Source organism: Patella vulgata, chromosome 7 (assembly GCF_932274485.2).
Source record: "Patella vulgata chromosome 7, xgPatVulg1.2, whole genome shotgun sequence".
Taxonomy (NCBI): domain Eukaryota; kingdom Metazoa; phylum Mollusca; class Gastropoda; family Patellidae; genus Patella; species Patella vulgata.
The window spans coordinates 31,822,465-31,844,221 of record NC_065885.2 but is presented as its reverse complement, the minus strand read 5'-3'; the positions used below and the strand labels follow the sequence as shown (position 1 = coordinate 31,844,221).

The 21,757-nt window shown below is 36.8% G+C and overlaps 2 protein-coding genes across 2 annotated transcripts in view; one reads left to right on the top strand and one right to left on the bottom strand.

Annotated features, from left to right (window-relative positions):
- LOC126827648 (neuromedin-U receptor 1) overlaps window positions 1-4,516 on the bottom strand; it is a 70,518-nt gene extending 66,002 nt beyond the window's left edge. Inside the window, exon 1 of the mRNA XM_050557085.2 lies at window positions 4,265-4,516. The gene's annotated coding sequence lies outside the window, so the exon portion shown is untranslated. The remainder of the gene's footprint in view (window positions 1-4,264) is intronic.
- On the top strand, window positions 3,406-12,942 carry LOC126828009 (outer dense fiber protein 3-like protein 2). Its single transcript, XM_050557592.2, has 5 exons — window positions 3,406-3,535; window positions 5,853-5,954; window positions 9,683-9,790; window positions 11,524-11,616; window positions 12,785-12,942. The coding sequence occupies exons 1-5, from the start codon at window positions 3,496-3,498 to the stop codon at window positions 12,940-12,942; spliced, it is 501 nt and encodes a 166-aa protein (XP_050413549.2). The 5' UTR covers window positions 3,406-3,495.
- The last annotated feature ends 8,815 nt before the right edge of the window (window positions 12,943-21,757 follow it).

The following is a 21,757-nucleotide window of genomic DNA, read 5'->3' as shown; positions in this document are numbered from 1 at the left end:
CGATTAATTGCCTACTCAATTGCATTGACTCAAATATATTAAATATATTATGTACTATTTTAATGTAACGACGGTTGAAATTATGTAATTAAACACATCCGAGAATTAAAATTAACCCTAGCGAACCTTAGGATAAAAAGCGCAATGATTTTACTTATACTGTTTGTTTAAGAGAAACCAATAGAAATCAATGTAAACTCAAAATAACCATAACTTTGTAGATTGGAATAATTCTTGGACCAAAATGGTTTTTGTATAGCATGTTGGGACTTTAAAGAAGACAATTCTTTAATTCAGTATCATCCACAGTCTTCGATATTGCAAACACGCCTTATTAGTCAATTAAATCAACATTCATGTTGTTATCTGACCGTGAAAAGTTGGACACCCTTGATATCCAATATAAGACAAAATGAAAATTTTAATATTCGCACACGAATCCAGTGCCAGAATGCTTTCGAGTGCCAGTTGTATAAAGCGACTCGGTGAACGAGGCTGAACATATTCAATGTAGGAAAATACTACCAGTGCAGACAGGAATAACCAGGCGCCAAAGATTGTCATTCAATTCAGACTCTTCGCTGAATATAACTGATTAGAAATTACAGTAGAAACAGAAACGATTGAATGTAAATCATTTTATATATACATTCATATTACAATTTTTATATGCGTTGCGACCCATTTGTGTCCATTTCTAGGTGCCAAAGAATAGCGATTTAGCTCCTTTAATTAATTTTTGGTTGTTTTCTAGCAATGCAAGACGATGTTCCATCACCCAATAAGTATGATGTAGGATCTACAATAGGCACTGCTGTTGCTAAGTCAATGACAGCCAGAAGAGAGGATTTACAGGGTCGGTAAGATATTCATGTTGTACCCTATTACAATTTCTCGCTTAAATAGCGAACCTGCAAGCCCATGTTGATCAAAAGAATCGATGACGGACGACATGTAATTTTAAACAATCGAATTGTGATATATCGATGAGAAAGGTCGTTTTCACTTGGGTGTGAATTGGATTAAATGTTTTTGACTTTTTGGGAAAGTTTGGTGAAAGCTCCTCGGAACTTTTTTAGTCTGACTTTCCGTGTCAGCGGTGCTGGGCAGACCGCCATGGAAGGCATAACGTCTATTCATCCGGATGTGACGATAAACCAAGGTCAAAATAAGAGTATGAGATCGCTGCCAGCTAAGATTTGCCCGGCGTATGCCCCTCTTCATAAGCCCTGAAACTCTAACTATTTCTATTTGTTTGACTCGTGTAGGAGTAACACACTTATAATAAAAGATTTCAGGAATTTGTCGTGGTTGGGCGTTAAAGAGGTTTCTAGTTCTTTGTTAATCCAATATAATAAATATAAAAATAAACGATTAACTTTAGAAGTGAAAAACATCTAAAAGATCTAAACTGGACCGGGTTTAGGTGGAGGAAGGGCTAACTGGGCTGCAGTCGGAGTCCCCGGAATTAGTTTTAAAAGAATTTGTTCCATAATTGTATTGTATATGTTTGTGCCAAATAAGTGTATTTGCCATACTGACATACACATTGCATTTGTGTTAGTATGTGACGGACAATGACCAGAATATGTCCCCCTTTTCATTGTTGATGCAAGCGTTCCAATGACATTTCCAACCAGGGACCCCATACAAGCTTAATCAGGCCCTAAATCTGAATGGTTACCAACCACTTCATGCAATAAATTATTATATATGTCTGCTCTGTTCTACATTTACAGGACGTCGATATGGTCCAGCACCAAATTCTTATGCTTTAAAATCAACACTCATGGATAAAAGTAATGCGAAAACATTAAAATATAGATGGTTTGATACAAATGGTATGTAAGTGTATAATCCTAAAGAAAATTATTTTAAACTGAAACGCAATGGTCATCTATATTTGTGTTTAATCGTGAATATAAGAATTGAGCAAATGCTGATGTTTTTGCATATCAAATATTTTTTGTATAAACCATGTTTTCGTGATGGTTATTACGTATCAAGTTCAATAATTACTATTTCAAGGCCCGGTTCCTTGAAAATTCTTAAAGTAAGCACAAGTCATGTTTCACTTTTTCTTACGTAAGAAACTTTATAGACCGTTCTTACGTATAAGCACAAGTCAAGTATGAGTCTAAGCACATTGTGACTGGTAAACTGAGACTACGATGCTCTCTAACGTCAAGAAAACAATTTTGGTATGCGAATTATGTCATAAATTGGTCGTCTGCTTCCCGGCAAATGGTCGATTTAAATGCATTAGACATGACCCCTGTTGACATATAAAATGTGCCACAAGCTAAAAAAACAAAAAAAAAACGCAAGCACATGCAAACGGACTGAATAATTGTGAGAGCGCATGATCTTAAAGTCGCCCGTGTGTTTGTGTTGTTTACTAATTGGTAAATAAACAAGCCAACAGTGAGGCTTATGTCCCCCGCCGAAATCCCAAAATGAATAGATGACACATATTACTTAATCGCACATTTATTTTTTTCAAAAGTATCGAGCAATCAAAATATACACTAAGTATCATCACTGTATCAGATAGATGTAATGAAATTGATGTAATGAAATTATACACCAAGTTTCATCACTCTCACTTAATTAGAACTAAAGTTATCGTGTTCCAAAGCATCAACCAATCAAATTGTTTATCTCTGCTTACCCTAAGCAGAAAATCTTCAAACTCCGTCAAGGCATTGACCTAATAAACACCGACACTAAGTTTGAACATTCTAGCTCAATTAGAAAGATAGTTATTGTGTCCCAAAAAGTGTGACAGACAGACGGACGGACAGACAGACAGGCCCACTTTAATAGTCCCCTGCCTTCTTCGCAAGGCGGGGGACAATAAATTGTTTAAGGGTAGAAGCGAAATTTTCTAACATTCTTCTCAAGAACATGTTTCTAAAGGATTTTCTCTTTCTTTCAATTGTCTCTTTGGTATCAAAAGATGTAGGAAATGCCGCCGAATAACTCTACGGTCAGCCATCTTATTTGAAGCAAAAATAGGCTTAAGGTTGGTAAGCAAGCCGTATACCTTGCTTGGGACTTGTGCTTAGATTGACAATGTTTAAGAACGAAGTTGTGCTTAAGTTTTTTCTTTGAACACATAATAACGTGCTTGTGCTTACACTGAAGTCTACTTAAAATCTAAGCACAAGACAGTTCTTTAGAATTTTCTGGGAAATCAAAATAAGATAAATTTACTTAAATGCAAAGTCTACTTAAAATCTAAGCACAAGAACGTGCATAAGAATTTTCTAGGAATCGGGTACAGGTATCTAAGGCCATTAACATACGATTACGAAAAGCCCTGAGAGTAAGTAACATGTTTTGGGGCCGGAAGCGATATTTATATGTTGTTAAAATTTTAATTGCGTTTTATCAATAGTTGAATACTACCAACCTGGTCCAGCGGATTATCATACGAAACCGGAAGTAATACAACCAAGGAATCCAGCATACAGTTGTCGTAAAAGAACTCCCATGTCTTATCCCGAAAGTAAACATTTAAATGTTGATGCAGGTAAGCTTACGTTTAGAAGTATAGTAACTTTCATATCAGGCGTAGACGGTTTTACTTTAAGATGCATTTTGAAAGATTTAAATAAAGAGCTGGACGTTCTTGCTATAATAATTTTAAAATAGATAAAGAAAATTGAATATATTAAAAATTTCATTCAAATGACTTTATTCTTAGAGAAGTAATGACTGTTTGGAGATATAGTGTAGGTCCTTCATTATCGTAAGATTGGTACTTGAAACCCGAGACTTGGCCTCGATTGTCCATTTTATAGATAAATTTTAAAATCTCGCGGGGGGTTCAAATCCATTTTAATCTCGGTCATTCGGTGGTCTAGATAGTTGATTATAATCTTGTCATGTTAATAAATGTCTAAAGAATACTAAATTTAAAACAAGACCTGCAGTAGGCAGATATAGCTCTTACATAGTGCATACTTTAATGTGGTTTAAACGTCACAATGCAGCATATATTTACTTTTTGGACTGGTCCCAAATCCCTGCCCATCTTGCTGTTCTGCTTGTGGATAAAAGGAATATCCAGGAAAATATAAATTAATACAAATCGAGAGGAACTGTTTTACGTTATGAGGTTACTGAATCTGTAAAAAAAAAGTCTATGGTTCACGTGTACCATCATCAACATGAAAATCTGAAATTGACACCTGTAATTAATTATTAGAGTTTTGATAATTGTCAATCTGATGCATGTAATTTCATGAAATGTACTTACCTTATATGGTAAACATACGGCAGGTTTAATACATCCGGATTCAAACCAATTTAATAACTTAGTATGTTATTTATATCTACTTCGCGGTAAAAATATTTCCTACCAATCGACTACCCATGTAACGATTGAATCATTTGTTTCCATATCGAGTCACTGAAACCAAAATAGTTGTTTTCATAATAATGTTTGGTTATCTATTACTGGCACCGATATAATAATTACTGGTATTTGATCTGATAATGGAGTCGGTTCGTCATGCTGTCATCAACTTAACTATAAGATAACATATTATGTACCGCACTACCAACAGACATGCCGTGTGTTTAAATGAGCTGACAATCCTCGCAACATCTGTTACCTAACCAAATATCAGTAATGTATTTTCGATATCGATATATGCCTTGGTAAGTCAATAATAATACTACACTAATAAAAACACAACGTTATATACTTATACTACCCGAAAAAGCAACCATACAGGAGACCCAATTCATGAACAACATACCTTATGATAACCTTATTTACTTCTAGAAAATAAAAGTTAATGATGGTATAAGTGAACCATAGATTTATTTTGTTTTTACTACAGATTCAATAACCTCATAATGTTTAGATAAACTAAACTCAAGGTTTTAAGAAACAAATTTGCAATAAAAGGAATTAAGAAAGGTTTACAAAAGGAAGTTGCATATTACGTTGTTTTATTTCGGAGCCGGGTGGAGGCGCTCATGCAACACGGTTAATGAGCAATTTTTCCTGAGCTAATCGGGATATATTTCCTTATCTGACATCATGCAAATGATTTTAGAATCCAACACCATCTAAAGCGGTGTAATCTTGAACACTTTAAATCGCGCCATCCTTCCAAATGCACCTCAAGATTAGAAATGGTTGTGGGGGGGGGGGGGGATTGACGATGTCAATTAGATTCTAAACTGGTATGCTAAAACACAGAGAACATGAAGATTTGTAATCTAAAGCATATGACGAAACCAAATAGAGTGAAATATTTTTTAAATATTATGTCAGCACATAAGTCCGGAAACTTTTGTAAAAAGTTCAAGAGCTTTCTTAGCCAGTTCAGATAAATTAATATTAATATACCAAATGTATTCATAGAGCGCTGTTCATAATGTTCACGTCCTATGAATTCATTTGTATTATTATAAATCGGGCGACTATTTTTAGAATCATTATGTTAAATCGTGACTAGAATAGTGCGCTCTCTTTTCTTTTTAAAATAATGAATACATCCTGCTCAATTTAATCACATAACAAATGGCAATCTTTATTTGATTTGGACTATGCCGGTAAAAGTTTGAATCTATTATTAGCCATGTTCCAGATAAAGAAGGGCATATTAAAAATTAACATGTGATATTCGATATTAAAATAATATCAGGAGAAAATGGTTTTAAAATAGCAGCCATTACTCTCTGACATGAATAAACACTCAACCAACTCAATATATTATTGTGTTGAAGTTATTTTCAAATAGATTCAAAAAAGTTTTTGTTAAACCATGGACCGAAATAAGATCTATGGTTAAACATACTTTCACGTAACAAGATGTTTTCTTTATTTTCAGATAAAATTCCAGGACCTGCGAATTATCTAATAGTGCACGAATTTATAAAGAATGATAGTCCGGCATTTTCTATGGGCCGCAGAAGTAAACCATTGCAAACGGGTAAGTGATACTGGTATTAAATAGGTTATTTGATTTGGATGTAAGTAATATAAGTTACCTGTATATGAGTATGAGAACTATGCCAGTTAGCTGGTACTGAATTGATGTACTATTATACCTGAATGGCTTTAGTAAGTTACTTGTATCTAAATGGGGGTGGGGGGATGGCCGAATGGTTTGCACGCGTCTGTCATTGAGTCAACTGGCGGGGTTTCGAATCCTCCCCGGTTGTACGTGACAAGGGGTAGGGTCGCCTGTCCAACCTCGTGGGTTTTCTCCGGGTCCTCCGGTTTCCTCCCACTGCCAAAGACACCTACGCGCAAGCGAATTATTGAAATAAAATTGAACCATGTGTTAGTCCCGAAATGACCTAGTTTGTGTCGACTGGACGTTAAACCCTCTCTCTCTCTCTCTCTCTCTCTCTAAATGGGGTATTATACCTTGAACTTCAGTAAGTTAACTGTATCGAATGTGAGCACTAGTGTACCTTTAGTAAGTTACCATTAACTATTATGTACCTTTAGTAAGTTATCTGTATCTCAACGTGAGCAGTGTTATACTTGTAAGTTACATACATCTGACTATGAGCACAAATAATAAAATCTAAACATGAGCAGTATTATACCTCTAGTAAGTACCTATATCTGAATGTGAGCAATATTCTTTGGTAAGTTACCTATATCTGAGTGAACACTATTCTTATGTAAGTTGCTTGTATCTAAATGCGGGTACTATTATATTAGTATTGATTATAACGTGAGGGTTGGTATGTTTGTATTTTAACAGGGACATCCAAATCACACCCATACCCCTACAAACATACATAACTATCTGAATAAAAGATTGTGGTCTTGCTTTGCTTAACCTATACCAAACGCCAAAACATAAATTTGGACCATATGCATCAGTGCATTTTTTATTAGCATATGCTACAATCTGATAGGTTTATTTTTTGAAAGGCAATAATTTACTTCTAGGAATTGGATATATTATCACCAATTGGTTAATGCACATATAGTTTTCATTAGTGACTTTCTAGATCACACAGTCGCTTCGTTAAACTATCTGTTGTACCAGATTTTGTCAGGAAATAGGTAATGAAACAAAGGGGATTTCCCATAACCAAGCATTCGGTTCACATCCAGTCCAACGAAGCAGCGCTTAAAGTTGGAATTGTAAATAATAACGCTATGAAATGACCAATTTTGTGACATTGGGGGTTGTATAAGAATTAAATAATGTCTTGTATGCAATAAAACGGAATGAAAGTGTTACATCTAGTGAGTATTGTGAGATAATCGAGTCAAAACAATATGGCGTGTGATAGGCGTTTTTAGACAGGATAATGTAAGAAATTTTAATCCCTTCAAGTGCATATAGCTCTATTCCTTGGGACTAAAAGCACACATGTAATATGAGTGTATATAAAGTGGTTTATATATAACTTTTCAATTTTTTATTGTAGTTTCTAATCAATTATGCTCTTTTCATTGTGGTAATTCTATTTTGAAATGCTTTAATTATTTTTAGAAATAATTTCAAAAACAGTTTCAGAATAGTACCTGTAGCGAATAAGAAAGTTAGTATCGCTGACGCATTAACTTGGCACGATTTCACTCATCTCAATGATATAGCAAAAATTCGCTACTGATAGCTTTGCAAGATCTTTAATTTACCCTTCCAATATTAATGCATAATTAAAATATAAAATATTGGGCGTGGGAGTAAAAAGTATTGATGTATTCTTATATAATTTATGACCTTATTGATCTTTCTGAAATTCTATTTGTTGTGTTATACGTTATCACGGAACACTATCTCGTGAATATCAATTTTCAAATTTATTAAGAATATCCAGTTGTGAATATTTATCAGCAATTGAACGCTTGCAAACATGTACTAAGCTTGTAAAGTAAGACTGAATTTCTCTTGTCGGCGTTCTGGTTTATGGCTCTTTGGTATTACAATTTATTAGACCAATATCTAAATTGTTTAGTGATATTAGAGCAAAACAAATACATTATCGTGTTTTCATCGACCACCATTAACCCTGTTTACACATTAGCAGGAAATTTAGACTCATAGACGCATGGTTCTACTACTGGCTATCGGGTACCTTCTCAGACAATCCTCGATTAGTAAACAAATTGATAAATTAATTAAAAACACACCCGAGTCAATATAGTAACCATGGTGACGTTTACTAAAAATGACAAGCCCGTGATTGTAATGGACGATATTGAGTCCGCTTATCATAATATAAATGCACCTCGTTGTCTTTCCCCGCCAAATTGTCCCAAAGCTACGTCATCGAGCAACCCTTCAAGAGCACATTAATGTTCCCGCGGGGAAAAAGATATGCGAAGCAATTAAAACATAATTCATTACATAGTCATATGATTTGTTTACCATATTCTTATTTCAATCCCAGAAGACCTTATTTTTGCTTTAATAGACGCATCAAACATTTTCACTGGTGTATTTATGTTATTGGTCTATAATGTGTGTCTTGAATTACGAAATATGACATTTCATATGGAAGTATAAAATCGTCGCCCCTGTCTGTCACATCTGGACGTCCGTTCACATTTGTTTGTGGACACTCTACATGTCACAATTTTTATTCGGTTATTATCCTGTCGATATTGGCATTTATCGGACAATAACTTCGTGGATTATGGCCCCTGATTGTACGACAAATCTCATTTTTAGCTTGTGGACCCTCTACAGGTTACAATTTTAATTCGATTTTGAAGAAACATGAAATGTTTATAACACAAAGCTCTCATCTCCTTTCGACATTGATGCATATCAGAACCTAACTCCCTAGATTGACCCCTGATTGTACTACAAATCATGTTTTTAGCTTGTGGACCCTAGGAAAGTTACAATTTTTATCCGATTTTGATGAAACTTAAAATGTATGGTTATAACCCAAAGATCTCGCTTCCTAGATTGTGGCACTTTATTGTATGAAGTGAAATAGCCTTTTTTTTCTTTTTTTTTTATTATATTTAGCTTGTGTCTCTGCCATCTTTCGCAAACTCTGGGCGTATCTTGTATGTCAACAGCTTGTTTAGTATAGTAATTAATGTGGTAATTCAAAAATGTTCTACTGATGAATGCAACAATTGCCCACTGCTTTATGAATTAATAAAGATGATGCATTTGGAGACATTCACCCAGACCACTATGCCACGGTGCTTCAGATTCCCAGTGATTCTATCATAACCTTAAGAACAAAACCAAAGACCTGGTACGTGACAAAGAGAAAATACCGGGTAATACCAATTTCTAGACCTGTTAGTCTCCATTGATCTAAAAGTAAGACGAGGGTATTATTTGCTGTATTCGAGTAAAAATCGAGATTAACGGTTTTATAGGAGATTTCGAATTCATCGGCTGCCACAAAATTTCAATACTAAACGAGAAAGGGTTCGGGACAAAAATTCATAAAGGGATTTCAGTGAATAATATTAATTCGATACCAATATCTATGCGGGTCTTAATACAGGGATGACTTAACGGGTCTATTGGTTTGGCTATAGAGCGATTTAAAATGGCCTTTCGTTAGTTATCGACCTGCTGTTGTGGGTCCCAACAATATTCTAAATAGGTGGTCCCAAACTCAGATGGGAGATGCAGACTGCACAGCCGTTGGTGTTGGTAGTTTGACAATTGCTGAATTTTTGGATCTTTTATAATATAATCGATTTTTTTTTCTTCAGAAGAACGTCCTGGACCGAATAGATACTATGTCGAAAAATTCAAGAAACCTGGAGCTTCTACGGCACCCGCATTTAGTATGGGTAAACGCATTGAAAGAGTTCATCTAAGTAAGTAAACCTACACTCCTCAGTTGTATGAAAATGTGTCTCTTCTTGCCAGAAAATTGTAAACTTGGCACGCAAAATATAGATTACTGTCCACTAACAAAACCTTAGTCTATGTAGGTAACTAAATATAATTTCTTATATTTTTCTTATTTGACTGCACTGGCAAAAATACATAGTAGGCAATCGTCGATCAAACTCAAAGTCGGTAAATGTATTCAAGACAAAATAGTACGTGGACTTATCAGAGCAATTTATCAAGTAACTGTCATTAGCATGGCAAAGCAGTATCACGCAACACCCATTCCTTACACTAAACTGCGAGATCCTTCTTCAGTCGGTCAACAGTGGATTGGATCCGAAGTTGGATTTGGCAGCCACATTGACGAAAAGGGCTGATCTTCGCTGTTTACTAGCTGCTCTACTGTGTACTTAAATTTGACAATAAATGGATAGTCATCGTTAATAAGATTATTATTATTTAGACATTTATTCACATGACAATCCCATAATGGACTCTCTATATCACCGAATTGACTTAGATTTCGAGTGGGCTGAAAGGTCACCTGAATCTCGGTTTAGGTATTTGTAATCAACCATATAATGATCTGTTCAGAATGGGGTAATAATATTGGAAATATCTATAAATTCAAGTCATTTAAATAAAATCCAGTTTAGCTTTGATTTTGCTTTTTCTATGTATTATTCTGTTTTGATGTCGGTTTTTAATTCAAAAAACAAATACCACCGACTGTGATGATAGGATATTTTACAGTAATCACCTGTATTATTGACGTCTCTGCAATAGTTCGATAAACCTACGGAAACAACCTGGAGAGACATTATTAGGTTAACAGATGGTGCCATGATGCACGACACCTTCCTGCAACCAATCAAAGCACACTTACAAACACGTAGGTTATGTTTGAAAACAAAATTAAGTGCTTATCAACTTGTCTTAAACAAATAATATCGACCAAACAATGTAGCGTGGTTGAACATATTGAAATCTCAAAGTAAAATGTATTCATGGCAAGTCAAGATCTGATGATAACTTCCTACTACAAAATAAACAACAGTCTGCAATAAACTGAAAATTAATGCGACAACAAGACGGGAAAAATATCTTTGGAAACTAATAGCTATAATCTATCCGACGTGAAGGCAATATTCTGAAACATAATTCTTTCCAAAGTTATTTTAAATCGGTTCTTTTTTTCAGACCGCAAATCATTTTATCAGAATTATAAAAGCTAGAGCGCGAAGTCACAGTTTGAAATGGGCTATGAACATCGTTTTATTATCTAACCTTCATTTTATTTGTTCTAATCTGCTGAATTACAAGATAGATTATAACTCGTATGTCTCTCTAATGTAAATAAGAAATGATTAGTTGAACATTTAGTCTCCCAAAAGAGTAAGCGAATCACCTTTTGTTTTCAACTCTGGTATTTGGTTATGTCACCATTGATCTTAATAATGGTTACGGATATTTCCCCTGGAGTTACACTTGCCATTTCGTTTCAATTCATTTTTCTCCTGTACATATGTCTTCCCCTCTAAAAAATTTATAGTCAAAAGCAAAAATTTCCCTAAATAATTTTTTTCAGTTTTCTGACACATTTCAGATTCATCTGCGATCATGTATCATTTTAGATTCAAACCGTTATGCTTTGCTGGGCGAGAAATATACATGTACAAAAGTTAGGAAGCTCTTTGTCCATTGTTACTTGCAGGTAAAGGAAGTCCAGGACCAGCAGCATATATGCCAACTTTACCACGCAATGCCCCCAGTCATTCCATGTCTAAACGCACTAAAGATCTTAAAGGTTAGTATACTAACTACACCCGGGGGGGGGGGGGGTCTAGTTTGTATCCTAGATTGTGTCGAGTGGACGTTTTAACAATGCATTCAATACGTGTTTAATGTTATCGATGATTTACATTATTATTCCTGTGAGTGTTTGTGTAGGAGGGGGGGGGGTGGCAGTCCACTGTTTTTCCCGGGGCATACAACGCTGTTAAGACGTCCCTGATAGTCGTTTTACACCAATTGGTAGAAGGGCTCGAGAAAAACCGCCTGGACCTTTCAATCTCAGTGGCCACCAGTTAGTTGTTAAGGACCAAAATGACTTACATCGCACTGAAAATTAGTCCCTGAAACATTTATAACCCGTAGAGGAGTGAGTAATTGCCATTGTAAGAAAATATTAACGAATACAACAAGGTCATTTGGTTCTGAAAAATCAAGCAATAGCTACCCGCTTTTCATTGGATATTACTTACTGCAATAAGAAAATTGTTTCATTAATCTTATCTATTTATACTCTTTCTGAACACGCATTTTCTCTATAACTTTTGGGTCAAAAGCGGCGTATAGAACCCTTTAGAAAAACGTGTAATCAATCAAATGAATTTTTTGTGCAACAGATGTATTGATACAATTGATTATATGCCGGTGATCTATTGCACTAAATGTATTAGATGAAATGACACGAACATCACAAATTATTAATTTTCATGAAACATGGTGACGATAACAAGATATTTCTACATTGTCGCATCGCATCCGGCACACTTAGATGCACTATATAACATTATTTTCAGAATATTCTGTAAACTGTTCTGAAATTGGTTGCAATGGGGTTTAAGGGCCAAACTCTTCTGCATCAACCGGGATAATGAAAAGAATTTTGACTTGGACAGGACGTTTCTGGCTAATCTTCAACGAATTCCACTGTCAAAGTTTCTTTTAGGTACACGCCAACGTGTACATGGGAACTAGGTTTTCGTCCCATCAGAACGACTAGCCGATGTTCCTTATTGACAGGACCTCCTTTCTACATCACTAATATGGAAAAATCCATTTGATTTATTTAACAATGGATGAATTCCTGTGCGACAGATGATTCTAGGTGTTACCATTATTTATTTCACATTATCCCACTACTTAATATGTGCGTTATCGCATTTTTATTTTCCTTTGTATATTTTAAGGCTTTACTAACCCAGCCCCGAATGCCCACGTACCACCTTCAAATCAAACAGAAAAGGGTATCCCAACAAATATGGGCATCTGCTTTAAAGGAAGACCTACTCCGTGGATGTATTCTGGTTTCAGAACTACAAATTTAACAGAAGCTACATCGGCGTAATAGTTTTATTTTGTCTTTGATGCCATCATTTTTGTTTCACGGTTATTTTTATATATTCTATACTTTTATTTATATATCCATCTACAATATTTAACATATTAATTTTATCCAAATATATATTTTGTATTCTTTATCTTTACATGTAATGTAAAACCTTCGGGTTATTTTGAGGGTTTAACTTTGTCATAAATATATACAGGACAGTTATTTGCTGGTAGTTCTATGTTTTGCAAATCCCATATACGATGGTCCGATAACAGGCGGATCAAACGTACCATTGTCCGAAATATCAAAGCAAAATGTTTGAACAAAGCCCTGTTGTAAAGTCTGGGAAATTATCATAAAAGCACAAAATAGTCGAAACCATGATGTTCTGTTAAAAGTTATCGAGGTCAGAAGAATTCGACCATAGAGTGGTTCAGGGTTTGAAGAAAATCTAACTGACAGACAATATTTGGGGCTTATAAACATTATATGATAAGGCTTACAATAAAAACTTCATACATCAACAATGGAAGTCTGACCACGTTTGATTTTTGAGGATGTAACCATTTGGAAATGTGTTTTTAAATGCTTCAAAGTATGATCGCCTCCCATTATCAAGGGAGTTAAATCTTAGTGACAATACGACTTGCAGTTCTTGGTTACATTAAAATATCAAATTTTGATCTGGAAGGAATACTCAATTCGGTAATATTCGGATTTTTTAACGTACGTACAAATAACGATTGAATTTAACGTTTGTACGCATGCGCAGCTCCAAGTTTTTTGAACGAGAGAGGGAGAGAGAGAGTAAACAACTCCAAATATCAGTAACATTTTCGGCTGATTTTTTATAAATGCATTAGACCATAATTGAAACTTTCATATAAACGCAAGATGTAGAAAGTGCTTACTAAACTTATATTGTGGATGTTAAATACCATTTATAATATTCCTATTATGTTTCCAATAATTATCACAGCTAAATATGAAAATAAGTACACATCTAAAATAGAGCACAACGACACACGCCCTAAAAAGATTAGAATTCGATTGCTGTGACCAGTACCGTAAGTTTACTTTAATCATACAACCCTGTTAAATCCAGTAGACGTGGTACAAGGGTTAATCAGCGAACTGGATGTATGAGATGTGTTGTTGACGTTTGGGAAAGTAGGACGAGGGGAAATGTGTAGGGAGTGAAGTGCTGTAAAGGGATAGTTAGATGTATTATGAATGGTTAGAGTGGCTGTGGTGTTACGGTGAAATACTATGCCGCCACCGTAACACCACAGCTTTATGATTTGTTAGACAGGAGTGATGTAATGGGTGTCAACAACTGGGTATGCTGGTACCGTCGCAACGTAGCCGTGAAATATATATTGTGGGGGGGGAGGGCGGAAACGGAAAAATATACAATGTTGACAGTATGTGCCAGGCATGAGGCTGCGCAGACCGAGCGGCAGCTCGATAGGGAGTGTGTGGGAGGGTCACCCTCATAAAAAAATTTTTTTTTAAATTTCAGTTTTCTGTAAGCAGTGAAAACACTATTTTGGCATTGTTTGCGGGGTTAAACCTAAAAATCACATTAATACACCTATTGCACGATATTGTGAAACTAGCTGACGAAGACAGCTCGGGCGGCGATTGTTCGACTCGGGGCTGCTCTGTCAGTATCTAACAAACGCATTTAGTTCGCGTACAACTTTTAAAAACCGAATGTCAGTATGGTATTTCTCACATAATTGGTTATCGCAAAAACAGAGTAAACTGAAAGCGAGTAATCTCGACTCAAACCTATAGTCTATAGCCTACTTACAGTACTACACTCGTCACTCGTCTTCCTATATTATTGTTTGTGAACGGTTTACTACTCAGTGATAAGCCTGCGCCGCAAAAAGAGGTCTCGCCTTTTATTATTAGTATAATGACTTCCTCATGTGCGGCAGGTTAGTTTGCTTCTAAAAACACTGTTTTCCGTTCCAAAAAATACAAAAGTAATTTTCTACCAGATGACCATGGTTCTTTTCACCGAGACTAGATAATTTCTCTCGGTGTAAGGATATAGCTATGGATAAGTTCATACAAGGTCAATAAATCCGCGGTCACTTCGGGTCACACTGTTGAGAAAATAAACCGATGGGTTTGTTTAGTAGCAAATCGAGCGTGAATCAACTGATTTTGTACTGAAAATTTTTTGAGTGATATGTATGAACTGTCTTCACACATTCGGTTTATAATTAGCGATATACAGGTACAGTGGCAAGTGTTGTACTTCACAGACTGTTTACCTCCGAACTACCTCCGCACGAAATCCCCGATTTGGGTACTTGTTAAAAGAAAAAGAAATAGTACCTGTGCGCATGCCAGTAAAAAAAAACCTAAGAGTTCGCGCATAAAAATGCCCGAACGTACCAGGCGCCAGGTCATCCAGTAGACGTGGTACAAGGGTTAATCAGCGAACTGGATGTATGAGATGTGTTGTTGACGTTTGGGAAAGTAGGACGAGGGGAAATGTGTAGGGAGTGAAGTGCTGTAAAGGGATAGTTAGATGTAGTATGAATGGTTAGAGTGGCTGTGGTGTTACGGTGAAATACTATGCCGCCACCGTAACACCACAGCTTTATGATTTGTTAGACAGGAGTGATGTAATGGGTGTCAACAACTGGGTATGCTGGTACCGTCGCAACGTAGCCGTGAAATATATATTGTGGGGGGGGGGGGGGCGGAAACGGAAAAATATACAATGTTGACAGTATGTGCCAGGCATGAGGCTGCGCAGACCGAGCGGCAGCTCGATAGGGAGTGTGTGGGAGGGTCACCCTCATAAAAAAAAAATTTTTTAAATTTCAGTTTTCTGTAAGCAGTGAAAACACTATTTTGGCATTGTTTGCGGGGTTAAACCTAAAAATCACATTAATACACCTATTGCACGATATTGTGAAACTAGCTGACGAAGACAGCTCGGGCGGCGATTGTTCGACTCGGGGCTGCTCTGTCAGTATCTAACAAACGCATTTAGTTGGCGTACAACTTCTAAAAACCGAATGTCAGTATGGTATTTCTCACATAATTGGTTATCGCAAAAACAGAGTAAACTGAAAGCGAGTAATCTCGTCACTAGGCTTCCTATATTATTGTTTGTGGACGGTTTACTACTCAGTGATAAGCCTGCGCCGCAAAAAGAGGTCTCGCCTTTTATTATTAGTATAATGACTTCCTCACGTGCGGCAGGTTAGTTTGCTTCTAAAAACACTGTTTTCCGTTCCAAAAAATACAAAAGTAATTTTCTACCAGATGGCCATGGTTCTTTTCACCGAGACTAGATAATTTCTCTCGGTGTAAGGATATAGCTATGGATAAGTTCATACAAGGTCAATAAATCCGCGGTCACTTCGGGTCACACTGTTGAGAAAATAAACCGATGGGTTTGTTTAGTAGCAAATCGAGCGTGAATCAACTGAGTTTGTACTGAAAAATTTTTGAGTGATATGTATGAACTGTCTTCACACATTCGGTTTATAGTTAGCGATACACAGGTACATTGGCAAGTGTTGTACTTCACAGACTGTTTACCTCCGAACTACCTCCGCACGAAATCCCCGATTTGGGTACTTGTTAAAAGAAAAAGAAATAGTACCTGTGCGCATGCCAGTGACGTTTGGGAAAGTAGGACGAGGGGAAATGTGTAGGGAGTGAAGTGCTGTAAAGGGGTAGTTAGATGTATTATGAATGGTTAGAGTGGCTGTGGTGTTACGGTGAAATACTATGCCGCCACCGTAACACCACAGCTTTATGATTTGTTAGACAGGAGTGATGTAATGGGTGTCAACAACTGGGTATGCTGGTACCGTCGCAACGTAGCCGTGAAATATATATTGTGGGGGGAAGGGCGGAAACGGAAAAATATACAATGTTGACAGTATGTGCCAGGCATGAGGCTGCGCAGACCGAGCGGCAGCTCGATAGGGAGTGTCACCCTCATAAAAAAAAATTTTTTTAAATTTCAGTTTTCTGTAAGCAGTGAAAACACTATTTTGGCATTGTTTGCGGGGTTAATCCTAAAAATCACATTAATACACCTATTGCACGATATTGTGAAACTAGCTGACGAAGACAGCTCGGGCGGCGATTGTTCGACTCGGGGCTGCTCTATCAGTATCTAACAAACGCATTTAGTTCGCGTACAACTTTTAAAAACCGAATGTCAGTATGGTATTTCTCACATAATTGGTTATCGCAAAAACAGAGTAAACTGAAAGCCAGTAATCTCGACTCAAACCTATAGTCTATAGCCCACTTACTACACTGTCACTAGGCTTCCTATATTATTGTTTGTGGACGGTTTACTACTCAGTGATAAGCCTTCGTCGCAAAAAGAGGTGTCTCGCCTTTTATTATTAGTATAATGACTTCCTCACGTGCGGCAGGTTAGTTTGCTTCTAAAAACACTGTTTTCCGTTCCAAAAAATACAAAAGTAATTTTCTACCAGATGACCATGGTTCTTTTCACCGAGACTAGATAATTTCTCTCGGTGTAAGGATATAGCTATGGATAAGTTCATACAAGGTCAATAAATCCGCGGTCACTTCGGGTCACACTGTTGAGAAAATAAACCGATGGGTTTGTTTAGTAGCAAATCGAGCGTGAATCAACTGAGTTTGTACTGAAAAATTTTTGAGTGATATGTATGAACTGTCTTCACACATTCGGTTTATAATTAGCGATACACAGGTAGAGTGGCAAATGTTGTACTTCACAGACTGTTTACCTCCGAACTACCTCCGCCCGAAATCCCCGATTTGGGTACTTGTTAAAAGAAAAAGAAAAAGTCCCTGTGCGCGTGCCAGTAAAAAAAACCCTAAGAGTTCGCGAATAAAAATGCCCGAACGTACCAGGCGCCAGGTCATCAAGACTACGGAAATACATTTCGTTCAGTTAATTTCCGGTCTCATTTTTTTTGTGTGTATTTAGAGCTGGCAACAACCTAACTTCTTAACTCACTAAGGCGGCAACTAACCACATGGTTTTACGGTAAAATAGAAGTAAATTTCATAGTCTTACGTCATTGGGTACAATCAACTAAATAAGAAATAAAATCGCTGAGTTTAAGCCAAAGTTTTAATCAAGTTCGTAACTACGTATTTCAAAAGTCCAACGTGTAAAGAAGATTTTTGTTTTTTCGTGGCTTCACTGATAAATAGGTGAATGAATATTGTCAGGTGATTTACCATTTTGGGCGAATGTTTGCTGCCTTCAGTGCACGTGCGACCCCGTGACTAAACTTTGCTCATTTAGGTGGTGGTGATCACAGATGAAACAGGCTGATAAAACGGTAATTTTTATAGCACAAGTATTTGAGAACTGTCAACCACCCTACCATTTAACGCTTTTCATATATAGAGCATTTTATTGCAACTTATTATTTCTTTCGTTAATCAGAAAATATTTAACTTTTTTTAATATATCTTTTATGAATGAGAGAGCTAACGAGTTCAAATTAACTATACAGTATTACGACGGGTGTCTCAAAAGTTTCCGGCTTCAACATAAACGGATCGACCAAACTCAACCAACCGGTCCGTGTTGCTAGTAAAGTATCTCAATATGTGCTTGACATGCAAATCATGAAAATTTTCCTATATATAGTTATCAAATAGCATGACCTTCTCATTTTGCTCTCAAAATGGAGAAAACAGAATCTCAGTATGTGCTTGACATGCAAAACATGAGACGTTTTTGTGAACCGATTAGATTAGACGGATTGGCTATTATACGCATTTGTGAACCAAGTTGATTATGCTAATCGTTACATTTGTGAGACGATTTAACTCAACTGAATAGGCAAATCGACCTAATCGTCCCAGGAGGTGTTTAGGCGATTAGATTTGACTTTTCAAAATGGCGGAATGTTCGACGTCGTAAGTAATTTTTAATGCTTATTGTTGTTTTTCTCCATAAAAAAATATTTTTTTAAAACGCATTTGACGTGTTTAATGTTAACTTTATAGTCCACAAGAATGTTAGATCACCTCTAAACAATTTTATTCATTCACAGTTTTTTCAATATATTCCTCGATCCTAGGTTTTCTCAGGACACTTTTTACATGTTTTGTCACTTCAGTTTTCAAAAAAAAATACTTGAACTTGTTGGACATAGGAGATTGTTTCTAACGGCAACCATTTTTCCTTTTTTGCGTAGATAACCTTCATTTGTCTTTAACAAGTCATCAATAATTAGCAAAGACAATTTTTTTTTCTGATCGGTGTCCGTGATGGCAGCCATCTTACCAAATCGTAATTATCAAATTTCACATTTGTGGACCATAGCTAATCAAATCGAAATCATACCAAATCGTACTAGCAAATCAAAACCTAATCTAATCGACTCACAAAAACGCCAATGAATTCCACGTGCTATAATTTCCTGTATATAGCTGTCAAACTGTCAAACACCATGGCCCTCGCATTTGCTTTCAAAATGGAGAAAATCGAATGCAAAGCCGTGCATAAGTATCTTTATATGAAAAAGTTTAGGCCAAAGCAAATTCATGATGACATGGCACAAACATTAGATGGCAGTGCTTCTTTCGTATAGAAGGGGTAGGATCCACACTGAAGACGAACCACGGCTTAGTCGCCCTTGTGAAGTGACCATCCAAGATAAAGCTGCTGCTGTTCTCGACACAGTAATGCAGGACATAGGAGTAACTGTAATAGGCATTTGAGACTTTTGGCAAGCGGAATTTTTCCAATCCGTATCGCGTATCCATATCGTATACGTGATACGTAACGTCAAAGTAGTTTTAGAGTTTTGGCAGATTTTCCCGTCCCGTACGTGTGCGTCTCAGAGCTGAGCTGATTTCATGATAGCAGATACCTACCAAGATCACGATCCGTACTAGCGAAGTGCCTTGCCTACAATTTCCCGGGGGGGGGGGGAGGTAGCTCAGCAGTCGCTGAGCTATTTAAAAAAAATAATGTCGAATCTTATTAAAAATCATCGACAGCTGCAATTTTTGGTTTCATTTCAGAAAGTTTATACCCCTTTACCATAGAATAAAATCATTTATAGATTTGCAAGGTCCCACCTCCATAAATTTAGCACGTAGGTCAACCAGCATGCAGACAGGCAGACAGAAAAGTATGATAATTCCGAAAAAACTCCATCAAAAATAATGATTAAGTTTCAGTCTTTATCATGATTAAAATCACATCAAATACATGCATACACCTTCGAGTTCTAGGATGCACATAGATTCACAAAAACGCTATGATACTACATTAGAACGTCACAAGAGTCGCAAAAAGACGGTGAAAAGACGACAATGTTATACGGACCTTTTCCGTATGACAGCTGTTCGATACGCGCTGCCGCATCTGTGTGCCGCCTCACGCAAAGACGTCTATGCTGGTATCACGTATAAGAAATACACACACATCGATTGCGTCACACGCAAAAGTCATACGGATACGCGATACGGACCAGGAATTTACGTTTGCCAAAAGTCTCTAATTATAAATTAGCTACTGCACATGACATTAGTAAAACACCATTGGGGAGAATAAAATAATCCATGAACATTTGCACATAAACACAATGTCTGCCCGTTCGGTGCACACAATGTTGACTGGAGAACAAAAACAAATATTGGTACTCGGTGTGAAACCAGAGTTTATCAATTTGACCCAAGTTCAAAAGACTGTCACAAGGGTATGGGCTTTGTGTTCTGGGAAAATGAAATGGAATGGAGTTAAACGTCCTACTGTTCTGCTCCGAACTGGGCTAACGAAGACGGGCATACGTAATACAATGTGCTATGAGGGAAATTTTGCCCGGACAGCGGCACTACGGCCTACTCTTATATCGAATTCCAACTGTCAAGGGATATTTCACGTGCACGCCAATGTGTACACGGGACCTTGGTTTTTCGTCTCATCCGAACGACTAGACAGCTGTCCCTGTCAAGCCCTTCGACCTACAGGCTAGCGAGCCAGCGTCTTACCCGCCGTGACCCCCTTGTGTTCAGGGACTCCGAGTGCGTTATCATAATAGATTATCTGAAGAAGCCCCCCTCCCCCTCCTTTCTTTACGAGATAGCATGCGACAGACATTAATTATGGATACGCATTCAATTTAAAAAAAACAAAGGCTTATAAACATCATAGAGTTTTGGCTCAGAAATTAGGGGGTTACAAAAGAGCTCATAGTCCGATTCGTTTTGCTACATAACTCCCATCCGTTGGCTTTTCCGGCATCCCAAGTGGTTTCATTCCGTTCTACTCCACGAACCTCTGGGTTAATCTAAGGGGAGGGGACGTTTTCAAGATATCCGCCCTTGATGATTGTGTTATTTTTATCGACCAATACCATAAATCGTTAATTGCAAACGAAGTTGGCAAAGGGAAGTTAACTCTCGTCAGACAAGGTTAGCAGTTAGCCTCAGCCTAAATGAGAGAAGTCAAAATTATTCTAAATGCGTATTTATTAACAACAAATTATATAATATATTAATGAAGACCGGTCTTTTATATATATACTAAGCAGCAAAAGAAACGTCAGGTTGGTATGTTACTCTGAATAGACGCATTGCATAAAACTTGCCAAATGTTTTTATTGTATATTTGTGACCACATCTCCAACTTTACCTGAGCACAGAATTGAACCCAGGAAATGTTCTCAAAAACGCAACTTGATTTCTGAGATGGTAATGTGTTCTCCATGATTTTCTTGTAACTCATGCTGCAGGTGCTGTTCACCGGGACCATCCCTATAAAATGCACCCCCATACCTGGTTGTTTAATCATTCACACAACAACGTCAGCAACATT